The sequence below is a fragment of the Engystomops pustulosus genome, chromosome 7 (genome assembly GCF_040894005.1).
Source record: "Engystomops pustulosus chromosome 7, aEngPut4.maternal, whole genome shotgun sequence".
NCBI classification, from domain to species: Eukaryota; Metazoa; Chordata; class Amphibia; order Anura; family Leptodactylidae; genus Engystomops; species Engystomops pustulosus.
Window position 1 is genome coordinate 125,547,759 of NC_092417.1, and position 24,666 is coordinate 125,572,424.

The 24,666-nt window shown below is 43.1% G+C and overlaps 1 protein-coding gene across 10 annotated transcripts in view; it reads left to right on the forward strand.

The window, feature by feature from the left end:
* Positions 1–24,666, forward strand: part of PRMT7 (protein arginine methyltransferase 7) — a 530,266-nt gene that overhangs the window by 457,715 nt on the left and 47,885 nt on the right. For all 10 annotated transcript variants that reach the window (XM_072117757.1, XM_072117754.1, XM_072117758.1 and 7 more), the window contains one exon: positions 13,284–13,358. In XM_072117757.1, the coding sequence (XP_071973858.1) occupies positions 13,284–13,358 (75 nt within the window). The remainder of the gene's footprint in view (positions 1–13,283; positions 13,359–24,666) is intronic.

The following is a 24,666-nucleotide window of genomic DNA, read 5'->3' on the forward strand; positions in this document are numbered from 1 at the left end:
GAGAAGGACAAGCGGCACGGCAACATCATCATCCCAGCAGGAGGAGAGAGGAGTGTCGCCCAAAGAACAAAGGGAATCCAGAAGATGACAAGGAAAATCTCTGCAAGCTACTTGGGGGGACTGAAGACAGATAAACCGAACCAAGTCTTTGTAATTTTGGGTCTCATAGAGGGGGTAGTATTAGTTGTTTCGGGCTGAAAGAATACTTACTAGGGGGGGATGTGATACCCCACAGGGGGAAAAGGGATTGTGGCAATTTGAATACGAGGTGAGGGAGGGGGAAGCAGTATACACATGGCAGAAAAAAAGAGAAGTCATGTACGCCAGCCAATTGGATCAGACATACCCTGATCCTCTGTTTCTATTGGCATGGTGTGTTGTCTCTGGCTGCTGATCCGGTCTGCCCTGTACCCTAGGGGTCTGAGGCTATCACCCCATATATCTCCATACAAAATAACAAGACTGGCATCTAAATTTAATCTCCGTTTAAGTTAATAACTTGAAATGTGAAAGGGCTACGCTCTAAAAACGCATGGCGATATTGCGCCATCTGAAACCTATGCGTCCAGATATAGTGATATTGCAGGAGACACATTTGGAAGAGGATGATTTTGAACGGATGCACACAATGTGGGTGGTTAAAGTGTTTGGATCGGCAGCTAGAAATAAGAAAGCAGGGGTCCTAACATTAATTGACATTTACCCATATAGGTATTATCACATGCTTCTGACCAGAAGAGTGGGGTATCTTGCCTGGCTTTCTCCTATCTACGAGAAGCTTATGATCTATATAACGTGTATGGTCTTAATGGTAAATCTGCTCCTTTCTTCACAAAGTTGGAGGAGGATATCCTTAAATCCACATCAACGCACTTTATAGTGGGGGGGGGGGGGGATCTTAATATCGTCTACAGTACGGTAAAGGATAAGCATACAGGTCATCCGTTGACAGGTTCTGTGTGTGCGGAAGACTGGATTCTGCCCATATTTCTGGAAAAACTAATCTGCGATACTCATGGAGACTCCAGCACCCTGAGGGTTTACTCATTCTTTGCACGCTCATGGTACAAGGTCAAGGATCGACTATATACTAACAACCACCTTTTTAAGCAGGCGTGTAACTGAGGTAAATCTAGGAGACTTGGTTATCTCTGACCATGCTCCGGTAGAAGTGCAGTACGCAGAAAAGCACCCCAGGGGCTCTCATGTAACATGGAGATACCCAATTTTCCTCTCTAAGGAGGAGGGCAGTCCTTGCTCAAAGGGTGGTGGCAGGAATTTAGTTCTACACATGAACAGCATGCAGATGATCCAGGTCTCTATGGGGCGTCAGCCAAAATGATGGTCAGGGGATGAATCATGTCGTTTGTGAAAGCAAAAAAACGAACCATCATAAATTCCTTGTTGCAAGCCAGCAGCTCCTCAAGGCATACTCCATTTTCACCCAGACACATCAGGATTCAGCAAAAGATAGGTGGGGACAAGCAAAAAGGGAACTTGAAAACTGGGCAGAACTGAAGGAGGGTTGCTATCGCTTGGAAAGGGAAACTGACTTACACAAATTTGGAGATAAAGCAGGGAAGATTTTAGCAAAGCTGGCGAAAGGAAAGTATACGGTCCCACACATAGGAGCTTTGAGGGATACTCTAGGCCGGATTAAAGTGCAACCACAGGAGATGAACTCCCTTTTCAAGGAATTTTATTAGCAGCTGTATCAGGATAGTCATTGCGAGATGGGAAAGGGAAGGGATTTCCTCGGTAAAGTGAGATTACCCTCTATAAGTGAGAATCAATGGGCGGATCTAAATACGGTCATAACGGAGGACAAAGTGAAGAACGCGATACAGTTATTAGCGGGGGGAAATCTCCTGGGCCCAATGGCTACTCTGGCAAGTTCTATAAGGGGATGTGCGAACAGGTGACACCACTTCTGCATAGATATTTTAACTCTGTGATGGAAACAGTAGTAGTTAGGAGGCACTCAAAAAATGCATATACTAAATTACTGCCTAAGCAAGGGAAGGATTTATTACATTCATGGTCTTAATACCTAGCGGTATTGCTGCCAGGTCTAGCAGGGAAATCTCATGTAGGCTTTGTGAAGGAGCGTGCTGCAGTAACTAATATCCGCAAGGAGAGACCAACATTCGTTGCTTTAGCAAAAGGCATTTGCTAATGTCAAGTGGGATTGCCTGCGGCTGGTACTGGACCGCATGGGAATAGACGGGAGGTTTCCTACATATCTTAAGGGGGTATACATTAATCTCACAGCACAAATTAATACACCAGGCAGCGATGGTTGCTGCGACCACAGGTAGCGTCCACTTTCTCCCCACTTCTGACCCAGTCGCCAAAGCAGAAGGATGGGCTCTGTCCTGAGACAGTCCGGTTGGTAATGGGCCCTGCAGTGGGTCCTTGCCAGGAAGACCCTTACCAGCCTCACTTGCAGGCCCTCTTACCTGAACCCCCTGACTTGACATGTTGAGAGTAGAAAAAACCCCACGTCTTCTGCCAGTTCCCCCGGATATGTATCCAGGCCTCCATCTCACCTGGCAGCCACTTGATCAGAAGGGAGGAATTCAGCGACTGTGTGTCCCAGCAAAGATGACCGCTGTGACCGCAGGTAGCGTCCACTTCCTGTCCGCCTCTGACCCAGTCGCCAATTCAGACAGACAGGGCCGGTCCTGAGACAGTCCGGTTGGGGATAAGCTCTGCACAGAGTCCTTACCTGGACACTTCACTAGTCCCAGTATTTTCCCATCCTCCACTGTAAGCTTTTCCCCCCGCAGCTGTTAGCCCCCTGTCTCTCCCTACACTAGGAGTGTCAGAGGACAACAGGTCTCCAGAGGCTGACAGGCCACTTTCCATAGTAGCCTGACCCTCTGCTTGATGGTCCCCTCCCCCAAGGGCAACGTGGGACCCATGACCCTACCCACCCCCACATTCCTGGCAGTAGGTATCTCACACAGATCAGTGTTATCATTGACAATATCAACATCACTGTCATAACAATCAATCACGGTATCTGTTACAGCGGAAGGCTGGATATTGTTGGTTTTGGGCTCAGTCCCTGCAGATTCTGGGGTCATGTACTGTGACACTAGCCGGCCCAAGTCTGTTCCCAGCAGAACACTCCAAGGAAGAACACTCAGGTGACACGCCCACCTCCCTCATGCCCCTCCCCACACCCCAGTCCAATTACAACGGTTCTGTTCCTCTAATTCTAGAAACAGTGAGGGTTTTCCCAGGTATCATCCTGTGGGGAAACCATTTCAGGCGTACAATGGTCAACCCAGCCCCAGTGTGTCTCAGTCCCATGGCCATGACCTGGCCTATGGTGACTGGCTGCAAATTATCATGGGACCTCCCAACACCCCCAACCGCAAACAAAACAGGAGATTGTGTCACGGACGGTCCTGAGCCTTTCTGTCGCTGTGGACACATGTCCTTGAAGTGTCCTGGCTTTCTGCAAAAATGGCACAGAAGGGTTTCACCAACTGATGTGGAGAGGGGAGCATGGGCAGGTGTCACCTTGGGTGCAGGGGCAGGGTTAACAGGGATGGAGTTTGTCTTACCCCCTCTCCAACCAGAAGGTCTCCTGGCTTCCAGAGTCAGATTGTTGCTGTACTCATCTGCCAGGCCAGCTGTTTCCAAACCCTCTTTGGGTTTCCGGTCACGAAGGTGCTGCTGTAATTCCTCTAGGCAATTCCTCAAAAACTGCTTGATGGAGATTTGCTCCTTCAGCTGCTGAAAGGTGGTAAGTTCTGAGGTCCACTGCTCACAGAAGAGCCCTCATGTGGTCAGTCCAGCCGTCAGCAGACCCCTGCTGCAAAATCTGGAGCGTCTTCTGGTAGGTCTCCGGGGTCAAGTTGTACGGACGGACCAGAGCCTGCTTGATATCCTCATAAATCAGGGTGGTCTCACTAGAAAAATAGCCAAATATATCCGGGCCTTCCCTCTGAGACGAAGGGTAAGGTACCAAACCCATTGGTCAGCAGAAACGTGGTACTGTTGACAAGTTTTTTCAAAAGCCAGCAAAAAGGTGCCCAAGTCACTACCTTTATCCAGCAGGGGAAAGTCCTCAGTCCGTAGCTTTGGCACATGGTTCTCCAGCAGCATGGTTGCCCGCCTGTAAACTGGCCAAGGCAGCTTGCAAGATGGCCACTGAGCCCATCAGATCATGTGGGTGGGTGGGAAGTAGGGACTGACTACTGGCGACTGGCTCCTTGAGGAGTCTGGGGAGAGCTCCCCCTCGCCCTGAACAATAGCACCTCACACCTCCTCATGGTCCAACTGCAGTAATGCATCATCCTCCGTAATGTCCACAGCTGTGGCAGTATTCTTCCTGCCTTTGTTTCTACCGGCCATTCTCACAGCTGTTGGTAACTAACAAAGAATTGCAACTTGATGTACCTCACACCTTATTGTAATTGCACTCTGCCTGTGTCTAGTACTGAATTGGTCTTAAGATCCCAATGCAAACGGTGCTATTGGTAATCTTTAGTGTCTGGATCACACAATCAAACACTATTATCTCGATCCCACTGGTGCCACCAATGTGAAGGAAACCGCGACGTTCCGGACCTCTGAAGGGTACGCAAGGAAGTGATTAGAAGTGATCACACAGCCAATCCAGTTCCCTACGCTGTACGAAACAGGTTCGAAACAGTGCTGTCTACAGTGGAGTCTGTTCCTTCTGGAAAAGATATAATGGTTTGGCTTAATCCCACACCATATTTTAGACTTCTTGTAGGTCATACTTTGTGTTAAGAAGGCTGCCTTTCAAGGTAGCAAAATGAGGCATTGTTTTTCATTTAAAACCTTTGAAAATGTATTTGCATTCTAACCAGGCTTTTGAGGATCCTCTTAGTATCGCTCCAGGGCATTACACAATATCCTTTTTATATGCTGTAATGAGACAACTTTGAGGGAAGGCAAATACATGCCTATTTAAGAAGTGGGGGATAGGTTGCAGATCCTGGGTCCAGGGGCATTTTATTAATGAAAGATGGAGAGAAAACTATTTTAAATTGATGCATGGGGCAATTTATGGCCTAAATATTCTCCCTTCCTCCTCCAGACCAGATTGTATAACTGAATGCCCCAAATGTGGGAGAATATTGCTGGATTTGTGGCATGGTATTTTGGTTTGCCCGGATATTCAAGGATATTGGTCGCACGTTGTAGACTATATCAATAGATTTTGGCACACAAATATCAAAGGAAACCCCCAGGAGTGCTTATTGCATGATATTGGCAGTCAAAGTGAGGAGATGGAAGAGGAAGGGGGACAGGAACGAAAACACACAGGCATGGGCCATACACTGCAGGCCTCACTGCCATTGCTCACTACCTGCGCTCGAGAGGGACACAGTGCCAAAGGCACAATGAATTCATATTAAAAACATTGGAATTCTGCTTAAAGAGAAATGTCTTCCTCTTTAACAGTCGGTACTACCACCAGCTCAGGGGCACGGCAATGGGTTGGCCTTGTGTGCCAACCAATGCCAACTTGCTCCTGGGCTGGTGGGAGGAGGCTGTGGTCTTCTCTGAAACTCTGAACCCGTGTGGCGCAGCCATTGACATCTGTGTGCGTTACATCGATGATATATTCGTGCGGAGTGGCACAGAGGGGACCTTTCGTTACTTTGTGCAGAACCCCATAGGTCTCACTCTCACCTTTGAGACCCAGAATGAAAGTCCTGCCTTTCTTGATGTTATGATCTCTAGAAATCCAGCTGGATCACTAGAAACAGAGGTCTATCAAAAGAAAACAGCCACAAATTTGTTACTTAGGTGGGAGAGTAGCCACCCATTCCCCCTTAAGCATGGCATCCCACGTGACCAATATTTATGTCTGAGACACAACTGTTCTAATGACCAAGTGTTTAAAAAGCAGGCTGATGACCTGCGACTCAGATTTCAACATCAAGGGTATCCAGACTGGGTTCTGAGAAAAGCTTATCATTTTTCTTTGGCACAAAACCGCACTGACCTTAGACACAAAGAGATGTCCAAAGAGTGATGGGCACATCAGACTCATTACCACTTTTGACAACGGTGCACTAGCAGCACGAGAAATTGTCACTAAACTTTGGGGTACCCTATGTATGGATCCAGACATTAAAGATGTAATAGGACCATTCCCCTTCATAACATACAGAATGGGCTAAGCCCTAAGACAGTGATGGCGAACCTTTTAGCGACCGAGTGCCCAAACTGCAACCCAAACACCCCTTATTTATTGCGAGGTGCCAACCAAAAATTAAAACAGTAAGTTATTGCTCCCTGTTCTTCAACAACTTTCAATCATATTGGCCTCCTGAGGACAGCAACACTGTAGAAAGATGGAAAATTTGCATCACTTTAGCTTCTTTCCAGTGTTCCACTGTACACAGAGAATCCTACAAAGATAATTCAGCCCTGTCTACTCATTCTCCCTATTCCTACAGTTTGAAGTAGAGAAGTAAGTATCAAAATATGTCTGAAAACAGCATCTTTTAAGTGGCTTGCAACTGCAGGAAGATTCTTTGAGTTCTGTCTGGTGTGCTGGGGAGATGGCCCGGGTTCCCACAGAAAGGGATCTGAGTGCCGCCTCTGGCACCTGTGCCATAGGTTCGCCACCACTGCCCTAAGAGTTCGCCTCGTCCATAGTCATTTTATCCCAAATAGACATAGCACCTGGCTTGATCTGCATACCACCAAGGGCACGTATTGGTGTAATGGGTGCATTTCATGCCCCCCTATTAAAACTTGTAAAATGTTTACTTCTAATGCCACAAGTGAAAACATAGACATTATGACATTTATCAATTGTAAATCAGAGGGGTTCATTTACAGAGCTGAATGCGACTGTGGCATTAAGTATGTGGGCAAGGCGATCATCAGGTTCTAGCTGAGAATAGGCACCCAACTCCCATAGCAAGACATGTAAATGGCCAACATGGAGGAGGGACGAAGGTGCTAAAGTACCATGGCATCACTAGGGTTGACAGACCTACATGTGAGGGCAACTGGGATAAAAAAACTTTTACAATGTGATAGGAGTCTGATTTTCTGCCTGGATACTGTGGCACTTGACTTTCTATTTCCCCAATGATATTGTTTTATCCAATAAACTCCGTTCTGTGCACTCTTGACTCTATTTTTACTATTGGTTACCCTCTGCAAAGGGAAATCGTCAGACGTCCATCCCATGTTAGGCTACATTCACACTGCCGCATGGGGTATGTATATACGCCCGATATACGTCCCCCATAGACGGCAATGGGCGTACGGTGCAGCACATGTGCGGCACCATACCGCTTTGTGCCCTGTAAAAAGATAGGACATGTCCTATCTTTTCACTGCATACGGCGCCGTGCTCCATGTGTCCCTATGGAGAGGGGCGGGGGACGAGCAGCTCTCACCTCCTCCTCTCCCCGCGTGCTGCCGTGTGCCCGTCGTGCTACGGTACGGCGGGCAACAGCAGTGTGAATCCAGCCTTAGAGTGTATCTGCCCACCCCTCTGACGAGAGGCACGGCTGTTGCATCATAGAGGGCGTCATAGTGGGGCGGCTACCTACCTATGTAGTCCGCTAAATGAATGGCGCATGCGCAGTAGGAAATCCCACACACCAGCATTGCGACCCGCACACCTGACACTTTATCGTCCTCCCCTATACCAGGGGAAGTACTCGTGAGCCACACTGATGGCAAGTGTGGGGACCGCCCTTGTCAGGGCAGATACATTTCCATCGGGCGATAGGTACAGCTGTACTAGGGATGTTTTAGACGTCAGGACAACAGGTTCCCAGGCTATCCTATCGCATCACCTGAACTATGACCAAGCATACTGCAGGATTTGGTGAGATTGTTCCAATTTTCCTATTTTTTATGTGCTGTGGTTATATATATCAGTGACTGTTTTCGCTATATGAATGTCACTTGTGCAAACTATCTGTACATCCATATACCCTATTATTGCCATACATTCATACTGCAGGCAACACACCTGCCCTGTGTGTCTTATATTAGTAACACAAAAAAAAATTTGAGGAAGAGAGGAAAAAATTGTGAGGGATTTGTCTAGAGCCAGGCGCCAAAAGTATACACAAAATGGGGGAGAGAGATAATGGAGTGGAGTTGCAGCGTCAAACCCCGGGGCTGGATGTGGATCCAGATATGTTGTGTAGAAATAGAGAAAAAACGGGGTCAAAGAGTTAGACGCGCTACATCCGAGGTGTATTATTGATTATTTTTATTGGAAATGTGACTACGCGTTTCAACGACGTAATGGCGTCTTCATCTGGTCACACACTGTGGGGTTGCATAGTAAAGAACATAAAATATCATAGTTAATAGTTAATAGGTTAGTAAACATAAACATAGACATAAAATGCGAATTTAAAACACAAAATGAATGTAAAAGGGTTAAAACAAGAGTTAAAGCCAGGGTTAGGATGAAGGAGGTGTGTATGTGTAAAATGTAAAATGTAAACCGGGAGTCTAGTTTGAGATTGGACAGGTATTTGGTCAAATAGTTGGTCAGTAATGAGCATAATGGTAATAGTAGTAAATATAAATATATGAACAAATAGATAAATATATGAGATAGATGAGCTAAAGAAGGGTAAATTAAATGGTTGGTGATGAATGAATAGGTGAACATATGGATATATATAAATGATAGTGGTGGGGTCAGATGGAGGATAGAGCTAAGAGCTTACTTACCGCTGCGTTCAGTGTGGCGGGGAAGAGGGCTGCGTGCTGTCACCGGCGCGGGATGGACTGAATACGCCCCGGGAAGACACGCGGTTTTTTATTGATTGGTAGGCGGCTGGATCAGGGAAATGTGGGGGCAATGCGCCTGCGCGGGTTACGGAGCAGAGATGTGAAATATGTACGAGGTGAGTACATGCCGGTGGGCATGTACTCAAACTAGACTCCCGGTTTACATTTTACATTTTACACATACGCACCTCCTTCATCCTAACCCTGGCTTTAACTCTTGTTTTAACCCTTTTACATTCATTTTGTGTTTTAAATTCGCATTTTATGTTTATGTCTATGTTTATGTTTACTAACCTATTAACTATTAACTATGATATTTTATGTTCTTTACTATGCAACCCCACAGTGTTTGACCTGATGAAGACGCCATTACGGCGTTGAAACGCGTAGTCACATTTCCAATAAAAATAATCAATAATACACCTCGGATGTATCGCGTCTAACTCTTTGACCCCGTTTTTTCTCTATTTCTACACAAAAAAAAATTTGGCTGAGTGGCGTCATTCAGATTTTGTATGAAATATGGATTTTAGGACTCTATCCATTTTATCTATGAATTATTAAAAGTTATGTTTTATTGTAGCCATATTTGCTTTTCTACATAATAAAAAAAAGGGTAAAAAAGTGAAAAAAAAGTCCCAATCTATAAAAATAGTAAAATGGTTATTCCCAGCGGTAAACCCTATAATGGAAAAAATGCCTTCAGATGTCTGAATGGCCACTTTTTTGCCATTTCACAACACATTGAAAAATTTAATAAAAATTGATCAAAAGGTCTTACATTCCCCAAAATGATAGCAATGGAAACGTCAGCTTGTCCCGGAAAAAAAGTAACCTAAACCAACTCCGTACTCATCAGTATGAAAAACTTATTGGAGTCAGAATATGATAAAGGTTATAATTTTTTTGGTACAAAAGGTTTTAATTTTTTTGGGTAAATCTATTAACACCTAATAAAACCTATATACATTCATGTATGGGGTATCATCTTACACGGAAAGGACTGCACAGTATATTCATAGATGCGACCTGACCCTTTTTAGTTTTTTCACTTCCATTTTTCATTCACCACCTTCAAAAATCTAAAACTTTTTTATTTTTCCACATAAAGAGCTCTGTGATGGCTTATTTTCTGCGTAACAAATTTCACTTCATGGTGACGGTATTTAATATTCCATGCCGTGTACTGGGAAGCAGGAAAAAAAATCCAAATGCAGTGAAAATGGTGAAAAAAACGCATTTGCGCTGTTTTCTTGTGGGCTTGGATTTTACAGCTTTCACTGTGCGCCACAAATGCATGTCTACTTTTTTCTTTGGGTCGGTACAATTACGGGGATACCAAATTTGGATAGGTTTTATAATAGTTTCATACAGTTACAAAAATTAAAACCACCTGTGCAAATTTTTTTTTTCAATTTGCCATCTTTTGGCGGCAATAACTTTTTCATACTTTGGTGTACGGAGCTGCGGGTGGTTTCATTTTTTTGCGACTTTTGATGGTGTTTTCATTGCTATAATTTTTAGGACTGTACAAAATTTTGTTATTTATTTATTTTTTATATTTTTCAAAATGGCAAATGGGCTATATTTTCCATTACATTGTTTTTTGTGACATTTTGTACTTTACTTTTGTGGTACATTTTGGTTGTTATGTTTTGAATTTATTAAAAAGTGATACATTTGGTAAATTTTTTTAAAAAATAGCAATTTTTTTATTTCTAAATGTTATTCCCATTGTACAGTAAATCTAACCACCCACATTGGTTACTAATTCACATTTACCATAAATCTACTTTATGTTGGCATCATTTTTTTAAGTGTTATAATATTTTATTTGGCCATGAGGTGACTTTCTAATAGAACAGCAATTTTTCAAATTTTCAAGAAAATGTAGGATCCAATTATTTTAGAGTTCATCTAATATTGAAAAGGGTTTTACAAGTTATATTTTGTGGAACTCCCCACAAATCATCCCATTTTTAAAACTACACCCCTCAAACTGTTCAGAACATTCTTTGAAAAGTTTATTAATTCTTTCAGTGTCTCATATGAATTGAAAGAAGACTGAGGGTGCGGTCACACGTTTAAAACCTCATTGGAATAGCTGAAGAGTGATTTGCCTAATTAAACAGCTGTTAACACTTGCCTTTACAAAACTCAAATGTTAATGCTTGCATTAACGCATGCGTTAACCGAGATGTTAACACATGTGTTAACTATGCATTAATGGTTGCGTTTTGTAAAACGTGTGTAAAACATTTTTTTTTTATCTAAAATGTCCACTTAGGACATAATTTTCATGCAATGGCATAAATGTGGAAAATTATACTCTGACATTTATAAGGTTATTTCTCCTGCTTTCAAAAAAAAAAAAACCTAAATGGCCCTTATATACTGCCTGGACACATGGCAGGGCCTGGAAGTGATAGAACGCCACAAGGATTCTGAGGCCTTCATTAACTTGGTATTCATCTAGGGGTATGATAGATGAAAATAGATTTGGGGTTCAGAGTATTCAAATTAATAAAAAAATGGTAAATAAATAATAAGTACAGGGATGTGCAGTAAATGCGGAAGCAGTTTTTTATACAAAGACCAGGGTGGGAGGGACATGTGTCGCACTGTGTGTCACATATGTCGCGTCTTTGCGTATGCCATTTTAAAAGCAGACAAAACATCTCTTCTGGGGGTGACTTTTTTTTTTTTTGTGTAAAAAACTGCTTCTGCATTAACCACACATCCCTGGACTTTTTTTTTAGTTTATTGACAAAAAAAAAAAGGAACTGAAATTTCCCTGACAGACTGACGGACGCTGACTGACGGACGCTGACGGGCAGACGCTCGCGGGCGCTCACTTACTCTGGCGGGCGCTCACTGACTCTGGCGGGCGCTTAGAGCGATTGCCGGCAAGGGAGCGCACTTTGTGTCACTGTTACCCATGACAGTGACACTTCAAAGTTCTGACAACTCTACGTCAAGGTGCAGGAAAAATCCACATCCTATTACGTAGAGTCACATCAAGATGCGACAAGTGGTTAATCTATGTGTCATCACGATTAAGGCGATATCCCGTTTATACAGCTTTCTTTATGGTTTTGCAGAATATAGAACTCATTTTGTGAGAAATGTGCTTATTTTTGTATCGTCATGTAACAATGGGCATAACATTTATATTTTTTCGTTTACAGAGCAGTTTTAAAGCTTATTTTTTGCAGGACAAGCTGTACTTTTTCTTGGCATCATGTCGGGGTAAATGTTACTTTTTGATTACTTTTTATGCGTTTTTTGTGAGGGTTATTTTGTGTTTTTTTTGTACGCCGTTCACCGTACGGGTTCAGTACCATTTTTATTTTATTGTACGGGCTGTAACGGACTTTGGGATGCCCAATATGTTGGGAGTTTTTTTTAGTGATTTTCACTTTTTTCCTGTTTTATTGGATTATTGCATGGGATGGGACTTCAAGGGACTTTTTTTTTTTTTTTAACTTTTTTTACTGTTTTATTTTGTCCCAGGGTGGACCATGAACAAATGATCATTTGATCACGTATTCATTGTAATATACTGCAGTACTAATGTATTGCAGCATATTACATAGTCAGCCTATGCATTCTGCATAGGCTGACATCAGCGCTGTTAAATCGTGCTGTAAACATGATCCTAACAGGCTTCTAGTGAAGGCAGCCCTGGGGTCCTTATCGGACCTCAGGGTTGCCATGGCAATGATTGCCACCTCCGTTCCATGACCGCTACGTCTATAGGGTTAAACAGGAGGGAACACGAAAGTCGCAATCCCGGCTACCGCGTACCGCCAGGATACTGTGACGGTCGCACGGGCTCAGCTTCTGAGCCTGGGTGATTGCCATGATGTGATACTATGTCAAGGTGCGGGAACTTGCGTCCTATGGCGTAGAAGGGGTTAAACCAACACCTACTTGATTTTACTACAAGGTAAGCCTAATACTTATTTTTATAAAAACTCAATTTTATAAAGTATACCCTTGAATCTGTGGCGCTTGTCCCTCTTTTTGTTTCATACCTGGAATCCATCTCCCACATCGGAGAGAAGATGCCTTTGTTAAGTTCCCAGCTTCGTTGAATACTTTAAATCTAAAGCTAGCAGTTGATCATTGGAGAGACTCCTCCTCGGTCTAGCGCAGCTCTTCTCTAGTAAAGTGCTGGGGTGGTTATTGGCAGAGATATTAGCCCTGGGTGTTGGCTAAATATTACAGTTTTCACCTTCTTTTAACACTCATGATGAGCCATAACTCATATCAAGGTTCAGAGAACAGAAAATATGTGAGTAAAAGGAGTGATCATGGTGGGTAATATTTTTCAATCAATTGTTAAATGCAGTGCCATTGGAAAGCTACAGTTATCTTGTACTCCTTACAACCACTATTGCTTCCCTGTGTCTGCAAAGCAATTTATGTTAACTGTATTATTTTATGGCCAATGTTTGTTTTATATATTTAAATTAACTTTGTATTTTTTCCTATTGCTAATACCTTAGGACCTTTGGAGGATCCGAAGTCCCTGTGGAAGTTGTGAGGGGTTTGATGTCCGTATTATGGATGAAATGATAAAGGTTTGTTAATTTTTCATAATTAAAGGGGTATTCCCACATAGATAAGTTTCTTATAAATACAGTACTCAGGATAACAAAATAACACATTCGCTAATTCCCTGTTGTTAGCAAAAATACAGCATTTCACAGATATAAGTCCAATCTCTCCCTATTAGGCTACATTCACACGACCGTATGATTTCTCCAGTCCCGTATTTACGGGCCGTATATACGTGACGTTTTTCATCCGTATGCAGCACGTATGTAACCCGTATGTAACCCGTATTTTATACGTCCCCATAGACTTCTAGGGCATACGGAACTGAAATACGGGAGAAAATAGGACATGCTCTATATTTTTATACGGCCAGTATACGGTACGGTACGGAACGGATTTAACAACGGCAATATAAATGGTCAGACGTATTGTCCATTGAAATGAATGTGGCCGTATGTAATCCGTAAAAAAACGGTACGGTACGGTACGGATACGGACGTTTTCATACGTCCGTGTGAATGTAGCCTTAGTCCTGCTGTACACAATTTCAGTTTCTCGTAGACAAGACCCTGTAACTTCTGACTTGGGGTCGGGTGGCTGCCATCAAGGATTTCTGTGTGAGATCGAGCAGAAGAGATTTCTGTCTCTCTCTCTGCTCTGTCAGCCTCTGTGTAATCTCACACATCTCTGATGTATCTCATCTCTCTTTCTATGTGTCAGTGTGTTAGTACAATGTCAGAAAGCAGATGAAAGTTTATTTACACATTTTCCCTGATAATGTAACCATATTGTCACTCCGCAAAACTACTAGATGGGTCAGAATGTGTCTGCCCGCACCCTGGGATTTTGCACTGAGCAGCTGAGACAAAACACCAATAAAACTGAGTAAAATTGTAAAGTAAGGGGTTAAAATGATATTTATTGTGTTAACAACACTAGGGGATTGAAACACTCCTACACACATTTATATACTTATGTACACACACGTATAAAATCCTACACTAACATACAAACATTTATACATTCTTACATGCACACACTGATATACACTCATGCACACTCATTTTTCACACATATATACATTTATACATGCTGTATACCCACATGCATGCAGATCAAAAGTTTGGACACACCTTCTCATTTAAAGAGTTTCTGTATTTTCCTGACTATAAAAATTGTAGATTCACACCAAAGGTATCAGAACTATGAATTAACATATGTGGAATTATATTCTCAACAAAAAAAATGTGAAACAACTGAAAATATGTATTTTATTCTAGGTTCTTCAAAGTAGCCACCTTTTGCTTTGATTACTGCTTTGCACACTCTTGACATTCTCTTGATGATTTCCAAGACATAGTCACCAGAAATGATATTCCAACAGACTTTAAGGAGTTCCCAGAGATGCTTAGCACTTGTTGGCCCTTTTGCCTTTACTCTGCAGTCCAGCTCACACCAAACTATCTTGCTTGGCTTCAGGTCTGGTCATCTGCCGTAGCACCCCATCACTCTGCTTCAAATAGTCAAATAGCCCTTACACAGCCTGCAGGTGTGTTTGGGGTAATTGTCCTGTTGAAAAAGAAATGATGGTCTTCAATTTTGAAAACATCTCGAACAGTGTCACCAGCGAAGCACCCCCACACCATTGCCCCTTCTTCCCCATGCTTCATGGTGGCAACCATGCATGTATAGTCCATTTGTTCACCTTTTCTGCATCACACAAAAACAGGGTGGTTGGAACCAAAGATTTAAAATGTGGACATCTCAGACCCAGGGCCGCATCTGCCATGAGGCGGGATGAAAACTTCGCCTCAGGCGGCAGATGCGGAGCCCTGAGACAGGCGGCAAAATAGCTGTGGGTGATTTGGGCACTCGCTTGAATCACCCACTAGCACTACGGACCTGCCAACTGTAGCGCTGCTCTATGTCTCTGGAGGACGCAGGCAGTGTGACATCATCAAACGCTGCCTGCTTCCTCCAGAGCCATAGAGCAGCGCTGCCCGGCAGGAGGATGGAGGGGCAGACTGGCCCGATGTGCTGTTTGGGGAAGGCTGGATCCCAGTGTGCTGCTCCTTGTTGGCTGAAGGGTCCAGCGGGATGGCTGTGCTGAGGCTTCTCTGACCACAGCCTCGGACAGCCAGTAACGATCCTCCGGTGAGTTGAGCTCTGCTCCTGCTGCAGAAGCTCAGATAAGCAAGCCCCGCCCACCAGCTCGGAGCTTCTGAAGATCAGCAGCAGCTGTATGTTTGCTGCTGTCTGCTGTGAATGTTGCTGTGGTAATCTACAGGTATGCTACATGTATATGCTGTATGTATGCTGCAGCCTGCTGTGTATGTTTTGTGTGTATACTGTGTATGTATGCTGCTGCCTTCTGTGTGTATGGTGCATGTAGATGCTGTGTGATGCTGCATGTCTGTGCTGTGTATGATGCTGTATGATGCTGAATGTCTGTGCTGTGTATGATGCTGTGTGAATGCTGCTGCCTGCTGTGTATGATGCTGTGTGATGCTGCATGTCTGTGCTGTGTATGATGCTGTGTAATGCTGCAGGTATATGCTGTGTATGATGCTGTATGATGCTGCATGTCTGTGCTGTGTATGATGCTGTGTGAATGCTGCTGCCTGCTGTGTATGATGCTGCATGTATATGCTGTGGATGATGCTGTGTGAATGCTGCTGCCTGCTGTGTATGATGCTGTGTGATGCTGCATGTATATGCTGTGTATGATGCTGTTTGATGCTGCATGTCTGTGCTGTGTATGATGCTGTTTGATGCTGCATGTATATGCTGTGTATGATGCTGTGTGATGCTGCATGTCTGTGCTGTGTATGATGCTGTGTGATGCTGCATGTCTGTGCTGTGTATGATGCTGTGTGATGCTGCATGTATGTGCTGTGTATGATGCTGTGTGATGCTGCATGTCTGTGCTGTGTATGATGCTGTTTGATGCTGCATGTCTGTGCTGTGTATGATGCTGTATCATGCTGAATGTCTGTGCTGTGTATGATGCTGTTTGATGCTGCATGTCTGTGCTGTGTATGATGCTGTTTGATGCTGCATGTCTGTGCTGTGTATGATGCTGTTTGATGCTGCATGTATATGCTGTTTATGATGCTGTGTGATGCTGCATGTCTGTGCTGTGTATGATGCTGTGTGATGCTGCATGTCTGTGCTGTGTATGATGCTGTGTGATGCTGCATGTCTGTGCTGTGTATGATTCTGTTTGATGCTGCATGTCTGTGCTGTGTATGATGCTGTGTGAATGCTCCCTCTTGTTGTGGATGATACTGTGTGTGATGCTGTGTATGATGCTGGATGTGTGTATGTATGCTGTGTATGTATAATTATGTGTGTATGATGCTGTGTATGCTGCTGCCTGCTGTGTGTAATGCTGTGTATGCTGCATGTATATCCAGTGTGTGTGCGATGCTGTATATGTATGGTGCTGCTCTGCCAGTGCTAGTTGCTTCTCTTCCAGAGCTACAGGCTCCCCTCCGTGCTGATCTGCGACGGTTGCTGTGTTGTCGGCAGTGACAGAAGGGGATGTGAGAGAAGCAGAGATGGCGCAGGAAGAAGAACATGGCTGTCCGGCCCCACTAATGGCTCTAATGACCCCTTCTCCACACTCCAGGTGCTCAGCTCTGAGGTTTTCACTCTCCCACAAACTGCCCACCCATGGGGTTTCCTTCAGCCTCTCTCACCTCACACCTCCATAGCTGCTATTTTCCCTCCTCCTCCTGCTTACTTATTTTGGTCCTTATTTGACCCCTTCAGTTACTCTTTTGCCCCCTCCATCTACCACCTGCTGATGTACCACAACTTTTGCAGCGGTAAGCAATCAGAACCCGGTGTCTTGTATTGTTTTATTGCAAGACACCGGGTTCTGGTTACTGATCACATGCGTTAAGTATACACAATCTGGTCAAGGCCCGCCCCTGTACACTAGCGCTGCGTTTGTAAATACAGTGGGCTAAATATAGAAGGAGATCAGGGCTAGGATTTTTTTTGGGGGGGAGGGGGGCAGCATTTCAGTTTTCGCCTCAGGCAGCAAAAAAGCTAGAATCGGCCCTGCTCAGACCAAAGCACACATTTTGGTCTAATGTTCATTCCTTGTGTTCTTTAGCCCAAACAAGTATCTTCGGCTTGTTGACTTTTCTTAACAGTGGTTTTCTAGCAGCTATTTTACCATGAAGGCCTGTTGCACACAATCTCCTCCTCTTGTTGTAGAAATCTGTTTGCTGCTAGAACTCTGTGTGGCATTGAACTGGTCTCTAATCTGAGCTGCTGTTAACCTACGATTTCTGAGGCTAGTGACTCGGATGAACTCATCCTCCGCAGCAGAGGTGACTCTTGGTCTTCCTTTCCTGGGGTGGTCCTCATTTGAGCCAGTTTCTTTGTAGCACTTGATGGTTTTTGCAACTGCACTTGGGGACACTTTCAAAGTTTTCCCAATTTTTCGGACTGACTGACCTTCATTTCTTAACCCCTTCACACTCTGCGTTGTATATGTACGGTGCGGGGGTGTATAAAGAGTGCTCACGGGATGAGCCCTCTTTATACACAGGTGGGGTTTGTTGCATATTGCAGAAAACTCCCACCGCTAATACCCGAGGTCGGTTCTTGCACCGATTGAGGCTTTTAACCCTTTTGATGCCATGAACAAAGCTGCCGGCGGCGTCCCCCCAAAAGTCATCGGGGGCGGCGATCAGTTGCCATGATAGCCTCAGGTCTTGATCACTCGAGGCTGTCCGGTTTCTGAAGATTCGTTGCAATGAGCCAGTGGCTCATTGTAATGAATACTGTGCAAAATTGTAATATACTGCAATACAACCCTAGAGGGTCTAAAAAGTAGTAAAAAAGTTCTGTGTCCCCTCCTCCTTCTCATTGATTGTAAGCTCTTGTGACCATTGTACAAGCGCTGTCATCTCCTGTGTCCCCTCCTCCTTCTCATAGATTGTAAGCTCTTGTGAACATTGTACAAGCACTGTCACCTCCTCCTCATAGATTGTAAGCTCTTGTGACCGTTGTCACATATACTCATACCTATACAGCCCTGGAAACTCCTGAGACCCCCGGACTATGTGCCAGCATAATTCTATCTAAAGAGCCGTTTGTGAGCAAAAAGAGACGTAATTCCCATCACGAATTCTGCCCCCAACACTGGTTGGCTGAGCTTGCTGCTAGCCAAGCCCTAGCCAATCAGTGTTGGGTCAAAGGGACAACACTCCACCCGACCACCAAGTGTTCTGTATAGGGCTGAATCTGACAGAACACTTGTAGTGTCGGCACTGGAGTCATCCTTCAGCACCAGGCAACAGTGTCCCATAAAATGTCCCCTAGTAAAGACTCCCCATTAATTCTCCCTATACAAAGTACACTATTAAAACTTCACCAAATGTCACACAATGACCCCTACTAAAAGTATCCCCTACATAGTCCCCTTAGGCTAAATTCACACGAACGTGTGTCTGCTGTACCGGTATTTTTTTTTTTTTTTACACATTCATTTAATTTTTGAAAATGTATTATTAAAGCACTTAAAAAACTATATAAAATTGGTATAAAGTAATGATGGCCACCCGTTTTTTCACCATAATGCAAATTCTAACAGCTGTGTATCCAACTGACTTCTGCACAACAACTGATGGTCCCAACCCTATTTACAGGCGAAAAATCCCACTTATTAAACTAGGCAGGGCACACCTGTAATATGAAAACTTTTTCTGGTGACTATCTCTTAAAGCTCATGTAAAGAATGTCAAGACTGTGCAAAGCAGTAATCAAAGCAAAAGGTGGATACTTTGAAGAACCCTAGTATATAAGACGGATTTTCAGGTCTTTATATCGGCAACTTATAGTCTTGTAATAAAAACGTTCAAGGAAACCTATTGCTCAGTACCGAATTGCAACAGTCTGGTCCGTCCCCCTGATATTTGGGACAATTTTTAATATACTATGTTTGTCAATGTTTGATATTTTTTAACAATGTTATGAAATAAATACTCCTTATTTTTTATCAAAAAGAGTAGTTAAACTTCCTTTATATCGGAGATGTATGATTTGAGGTGAGGACTACCGATGAGATTAGTATTGGTGAAATACCTAGCTGCTGAAGTAGATGGCAGGAAATAGAGATGGGATTCCTAGAAATGCTGACCCCTCTCCCGTCATTTCTCACTTAACTGTTGGTCAGCTGTGTACTGTGGAAGATGTGCACTTTTATGTACATATTGGGGCAAATTTACTTACCCGATCCTGTCGCGATCCCCGATCCGGACGGGGATCGCAACAGAATCATGGTTGATAGCGTATATCAAAATGCAAGATGCAAAATAACAGCAGAGGTCATAGCCTCATTAGATAACATTTGGTGGTGAAACCTAAGTATAAATGCAAAATCCCCCAGTAGATTAGTACTTCCCTGGGGAAACTTAGCCAGTGTTATAGACAAATATGGTCATTCTCAAAGAATCCCAAGCCACAGTAATAGAGAAATCATGTCAAGTGAAAAAGAAAGTAGAAAGATGTCAGGGTGTTAAAGACTGCCAAGCCCAACTCCCCCAAAAACTGAAGTCCCAGTGAGAGGTAATGTGATAAGGTAATGTGACACCAGCTCTACATTTTTTCCATTTTTTTTTTCTTTTAATTACTAAAGTAAATTACAGGTATGAGACTCCATTTGGTAGAGCATATGATAATTACACTATATAGCCTGCCAGGTAGACCACCCCAGGAAGTCTCTTTTTGACCAAAGGATGGGAGGAACCCGGTTTCTACACCAAGTCACACATTTGAGTAGTCACACATTTGCAAGCTCCTCTCCTGAGAAGAGGAGATCAAAGTAGTAGAAGGCATGTGTGTTGCTTTCCCGCCAAAAGCTAAACCTAGAAAAAACTCTGTCATACCTGTCCCAATACTAGGACATAATTCATTATTATGGGTCCTCAGTTGCAGGGGAGAGTTAAAGGAACGAGAGACCCTTATGGCAGTATCAAAAGCTTAGCTGCATGAAAACCCATTCCAATTGCAGAACACCCTTAATGTTGGGCCTAGACACCCCAAGTTTGGTATGGGGTGAGAGATGGTGAAGTACCCTGATGATATGAAGCAATGGCATGTGCCATCTTCCAATCAAACGCTATGGGATTTTAATGAAAACCCAGACCCAGAAGGTACCTCTATGGAGGGAGGAGTAAATGCAGATCTCCCCCTCTGTGACTTAACAGAGTAGCATTTCTGCCTTGCAGCACTGGGGTCTGGGGTTCGATTCCTACCCAGGTCAACATCTGTAAAGAGTTTGTATGTTTTCTCCGTGTTTGGGTGGGTTTTCTCTGGGTACTCCAGTTTCCTCCCACACTCCAAAACATAGCGTTAGGTTGTTTAGATTGTGAGCCCCACAGGGACATGGACCAATTTGACATGCTTTGCAGTGCTGCGTAATCTGTGTGCGCTATATAAATAAAGAATTATTATTATTATATTAACAGCCAAGAGGTGGGAGTCAAAAACTCACCGGGTTTAGTGAATTTGGATGAATGCCTTATTAGTTCTGAAAACTCTATTCATTAGAAACCTGGCCAGGCCTCTAAATGCTGTGTTCTCCAGCCAAGATATCTCTCTCTATCTCATAGTAAGGGTATTTTGTACTGTATGTATATTGTTTGTAACTTTTTTCTTTTAATCTTACAAGTTTGTTCTGAGTATATTGTACTTTTATGTATATTTAAGTGTTAACTTTAGCCTGAGAGAATCATGAGTCGAGTTGTTCTGGATTCTGAGTAGTTCTGGATGCTGAGTTCTTGGGAGTAAATTTAGCATAAGGATGCCTTTTGTTTAAGGGGGCGGCGCTTTAAGGGGTTATCCGGGTATACAAATTTAATTATGACCGGGCTAGAGAGGGCTATTTAAAAATAATAAACATGAACTTACCTCGTCCGGCGCTGCTGATGTCCCGCGCCGCAGTCCGTCTCCTCTGTGCACCGGTTTGTATACAGGGGCGCACAGGGAGCTTCCTGCCGTCCAGAAGCTTCCATCCGACACCATCTCCCAGCGCTTACAACGCTGAGAGATAGGGATGGATGAGAGGAGCTGGACCGGAAGTTCCCTGTGCGCGGCTTCTGTGCCCCTGTAAACAAACAGGGGTACGGATCAAATGGGCCGTGACACGGGACATCGGCGTTGTCGGAGGAGGTAAGTACGCGTTTTTTATTTTCAAATAGCCTGCCACAGCCTGGCCCTCAGTGAATTTGTATACCTGGATAACCCCTTTAAGGGCTAAATTTTGGCACTCCATAGAGTAGGTGTACCCTGTGATCGGACTCCAGTGTGGGAGTTAATCACAGGTTAACTAGCATGTTTAAACAAAATAAGAATATTTTTCTTCTAATCTTGAAGGTACCATTATTAAAACAAGACAAAATATCTAAATAGTATAAAAAGTATAGTATAAAAGTCTGAATAGTATATTAATTAAAATTTTTATTTAATTTCTCTCTAACTTCTATCCTGTACATAAAAGAACCACATGGACCAGTATCTTAATATAGTTTTATAATTTTTTTCTTGATTTTTTTTTCCCTGTCAATTTGGCAGCCATCACTGTAAATCATTCACTAGCACTATGGGTGCTCAGCATCCTGCTTAGGGGTTGCTGGCTGCAAGTTTTGCGGTTCTCTGACAAGAGTCAATAATACACATGGCAAATCTCCAAACAGGGCCAAGACTACTGAGCTATTCATTGAAGTGCAAACAAATATCTTACATAGTGGAGGGGATTTAACCCCCACCCCCTAACCACAATGTTTTCTGAACCTGTGCTGGCTGCCGCAACATACTGCCTGCTCCTGACTCTTCTTGTACGCCGCCTGCCTCAACTTCGGACTGACTGACTACCTGTCTTGCCTGAATCCTTGGTACCACATACCGGTGTCTCTGTGCCTGTTGGGCCAGCTGCTATCTATACTGGGACCACCAGAAGAGGTAGCAGCCTTGCAATATCGCTGTATATGGGTAAAAGAGTGAATACCTGAGAGGTCCAGGGATAACACCCTTAGTGTGTGGCCCAAAGCCAAACCAGTTAGATCGCATAGTGGGTTCACAACCTGCTGTTTGTTACATTAACCAAACAGTGATAGCAGGAAAACACAGTACAAGAAATGTTGTTGGACTATGTAGGCAATTAAACACAAGAATCTGCCGTTGTGAAGCAACACCATCCAGAAAGGCAGAGGGACATGACTGCAACAGACAGGGACAGTAGTACCATGCTCACTGCAGCAAAAAGGGGGCCTGAAGCATCCAGATTACTAGGCAAATCAATGCACAAAGCACAGCAAACTAAGGCCACATAAACACAACTATATTTTCTGTTTGCTAGCTGTGTCACAACTTTTATACAGCTAGCACACGTCCCCATTTACTTTTTTTTTTTTTAACTTTTAAAAGTTTTTTTATTTCTTCTTATAATCCACATATATAAATCTCCAATACATATCCATATAACATACAGAACATAACAGTCACATACGTAATATATTTTCCCATCTCTAGCCTAAACAAAAGCAGAATACATATTGGGAATCACACATCCTAGCCTTAGTCAAGAGATGTTACATTTCATATACATATATCTAGAGATTATACGCCATACTATACTTATCTCCCCACCCCCACCCCACCCCCTCCCAAAAAAAAAAAAAAAACAGACAGAAATAAATTGTTTCCCTCTCTCTACTCTCCCAACATTAGTCATCACTAATTAGAATTTTCCTCAATCTCCCTCTCCCCACCCCTCCCATATTTCCATAAAGATTAATATTAATAAAATATTAATTCTTTCCAGGTAGACTTTTTCATATAACAACATTTTTTTTGTGTAAACAATCCAATCCCTCACCCTTGGGGGATCCGTTGAAATCCATTTGTACAGAATAACTTTCCGTGCCCAGCATAGAAGCTTGTTTACCCTACCTTCTTTCTTATCTAGTTTAAAGGTTCCCTGATTACCAAATATACATAGTACTGGATCACACAATACTTGTAGGTTAAGTCTTGAATTTATGATTTCAATAATCCCTTCCCAATATTCTTGAATATAAACACAACTCCAAAACAAATGGACAAAGTCTGCCTTTTCTTCCCCACACTTTGTACATTTTGAGTTATGTTCCTTGTACATCCTAGAGAGTCGGTAAGGAGTATAGTAAAGCCTATTAACAATAAAAAAAACTGCATTATCCTCAACTGTGGGTTAAATGAAACCTCTGGTAAACTTCTTAGGATATCTTGCCACTTTTCAATCCCTATTAACCCATTTACACCCAAATCTTTCTCCCAATCCCTATTAACCCATTTACACCCAAATCTTTCTCCCATTTATAGAGTGGAGTCAAGCAGGGGGTTTCAAATTTCTTTCTTAACAATTTCCCATATATAGAGGCCATTCTCCCCTTTTTCTCCAATTTTTCACAGTTCTTTAAGAACTCGTTTACTGGATTATTTTCATGGTTCATATCCATCACCTGACTTCTTAGGGCATGTCCCACCTGAAAATATCTAAATAGATCATGATTTCTCAATCCAAATTCCTCCTTAAGCATTAGCCATGATTTGAGAGCCTGGTTATGAAAAATTTGTACCATATATTTAATCCCTTTATTAGTCCAAAAGGGGAATTCACGCATAAAGTAGTCATCTTTCCATCTTATATTACCCCATATAGGAGTATCTTCATAGACTCCCTTACTATGAAAAATTTCACTAATACCATTATACGTACAAACATACTTCCCCACTGAGGACAATTCTTTTTTGTAGACATTGCTTACTCCCATGTCAAAAATCTCCCTACATTTATAATTCTTCCAAACCTGCTCTTCAGATCCTAAGTAGATCTCCCAGCTTTCCATTCCTTCCCCATTTACCATTTTATCAATCTGTGAAGCCAAAAAATATAGTTAAAGAGAACCCGTCATGCAAAATAACCCCCTAAACTAAATATATTTTCATAAACTGCCATTAGAGAGCATTGCCTCTATCCCTTCATTGTCCCTCTACATGCCTGTAAACCTAAGCAATGAGGTCCTAAAGCTGTATGCAAATGACCTGTGAAGTGTCCAATGAAGCAATAGCATATTCAAGCTGTCCACTCTATTCATGAGTGGGAGGCACAGCCACACCCCCAGTGCATGACTGACAGCTTGTATAATGATGTGAGGCTGTATAATGATGTGCTTCCTGGTGCTGGTGGCCACGCCCCCTGCAGCCTGTGTGTGCATGTGTGTTTGTGTATAGGAGAGATACAACAGCTCCAGGCAGCCATGTTACAGCAGA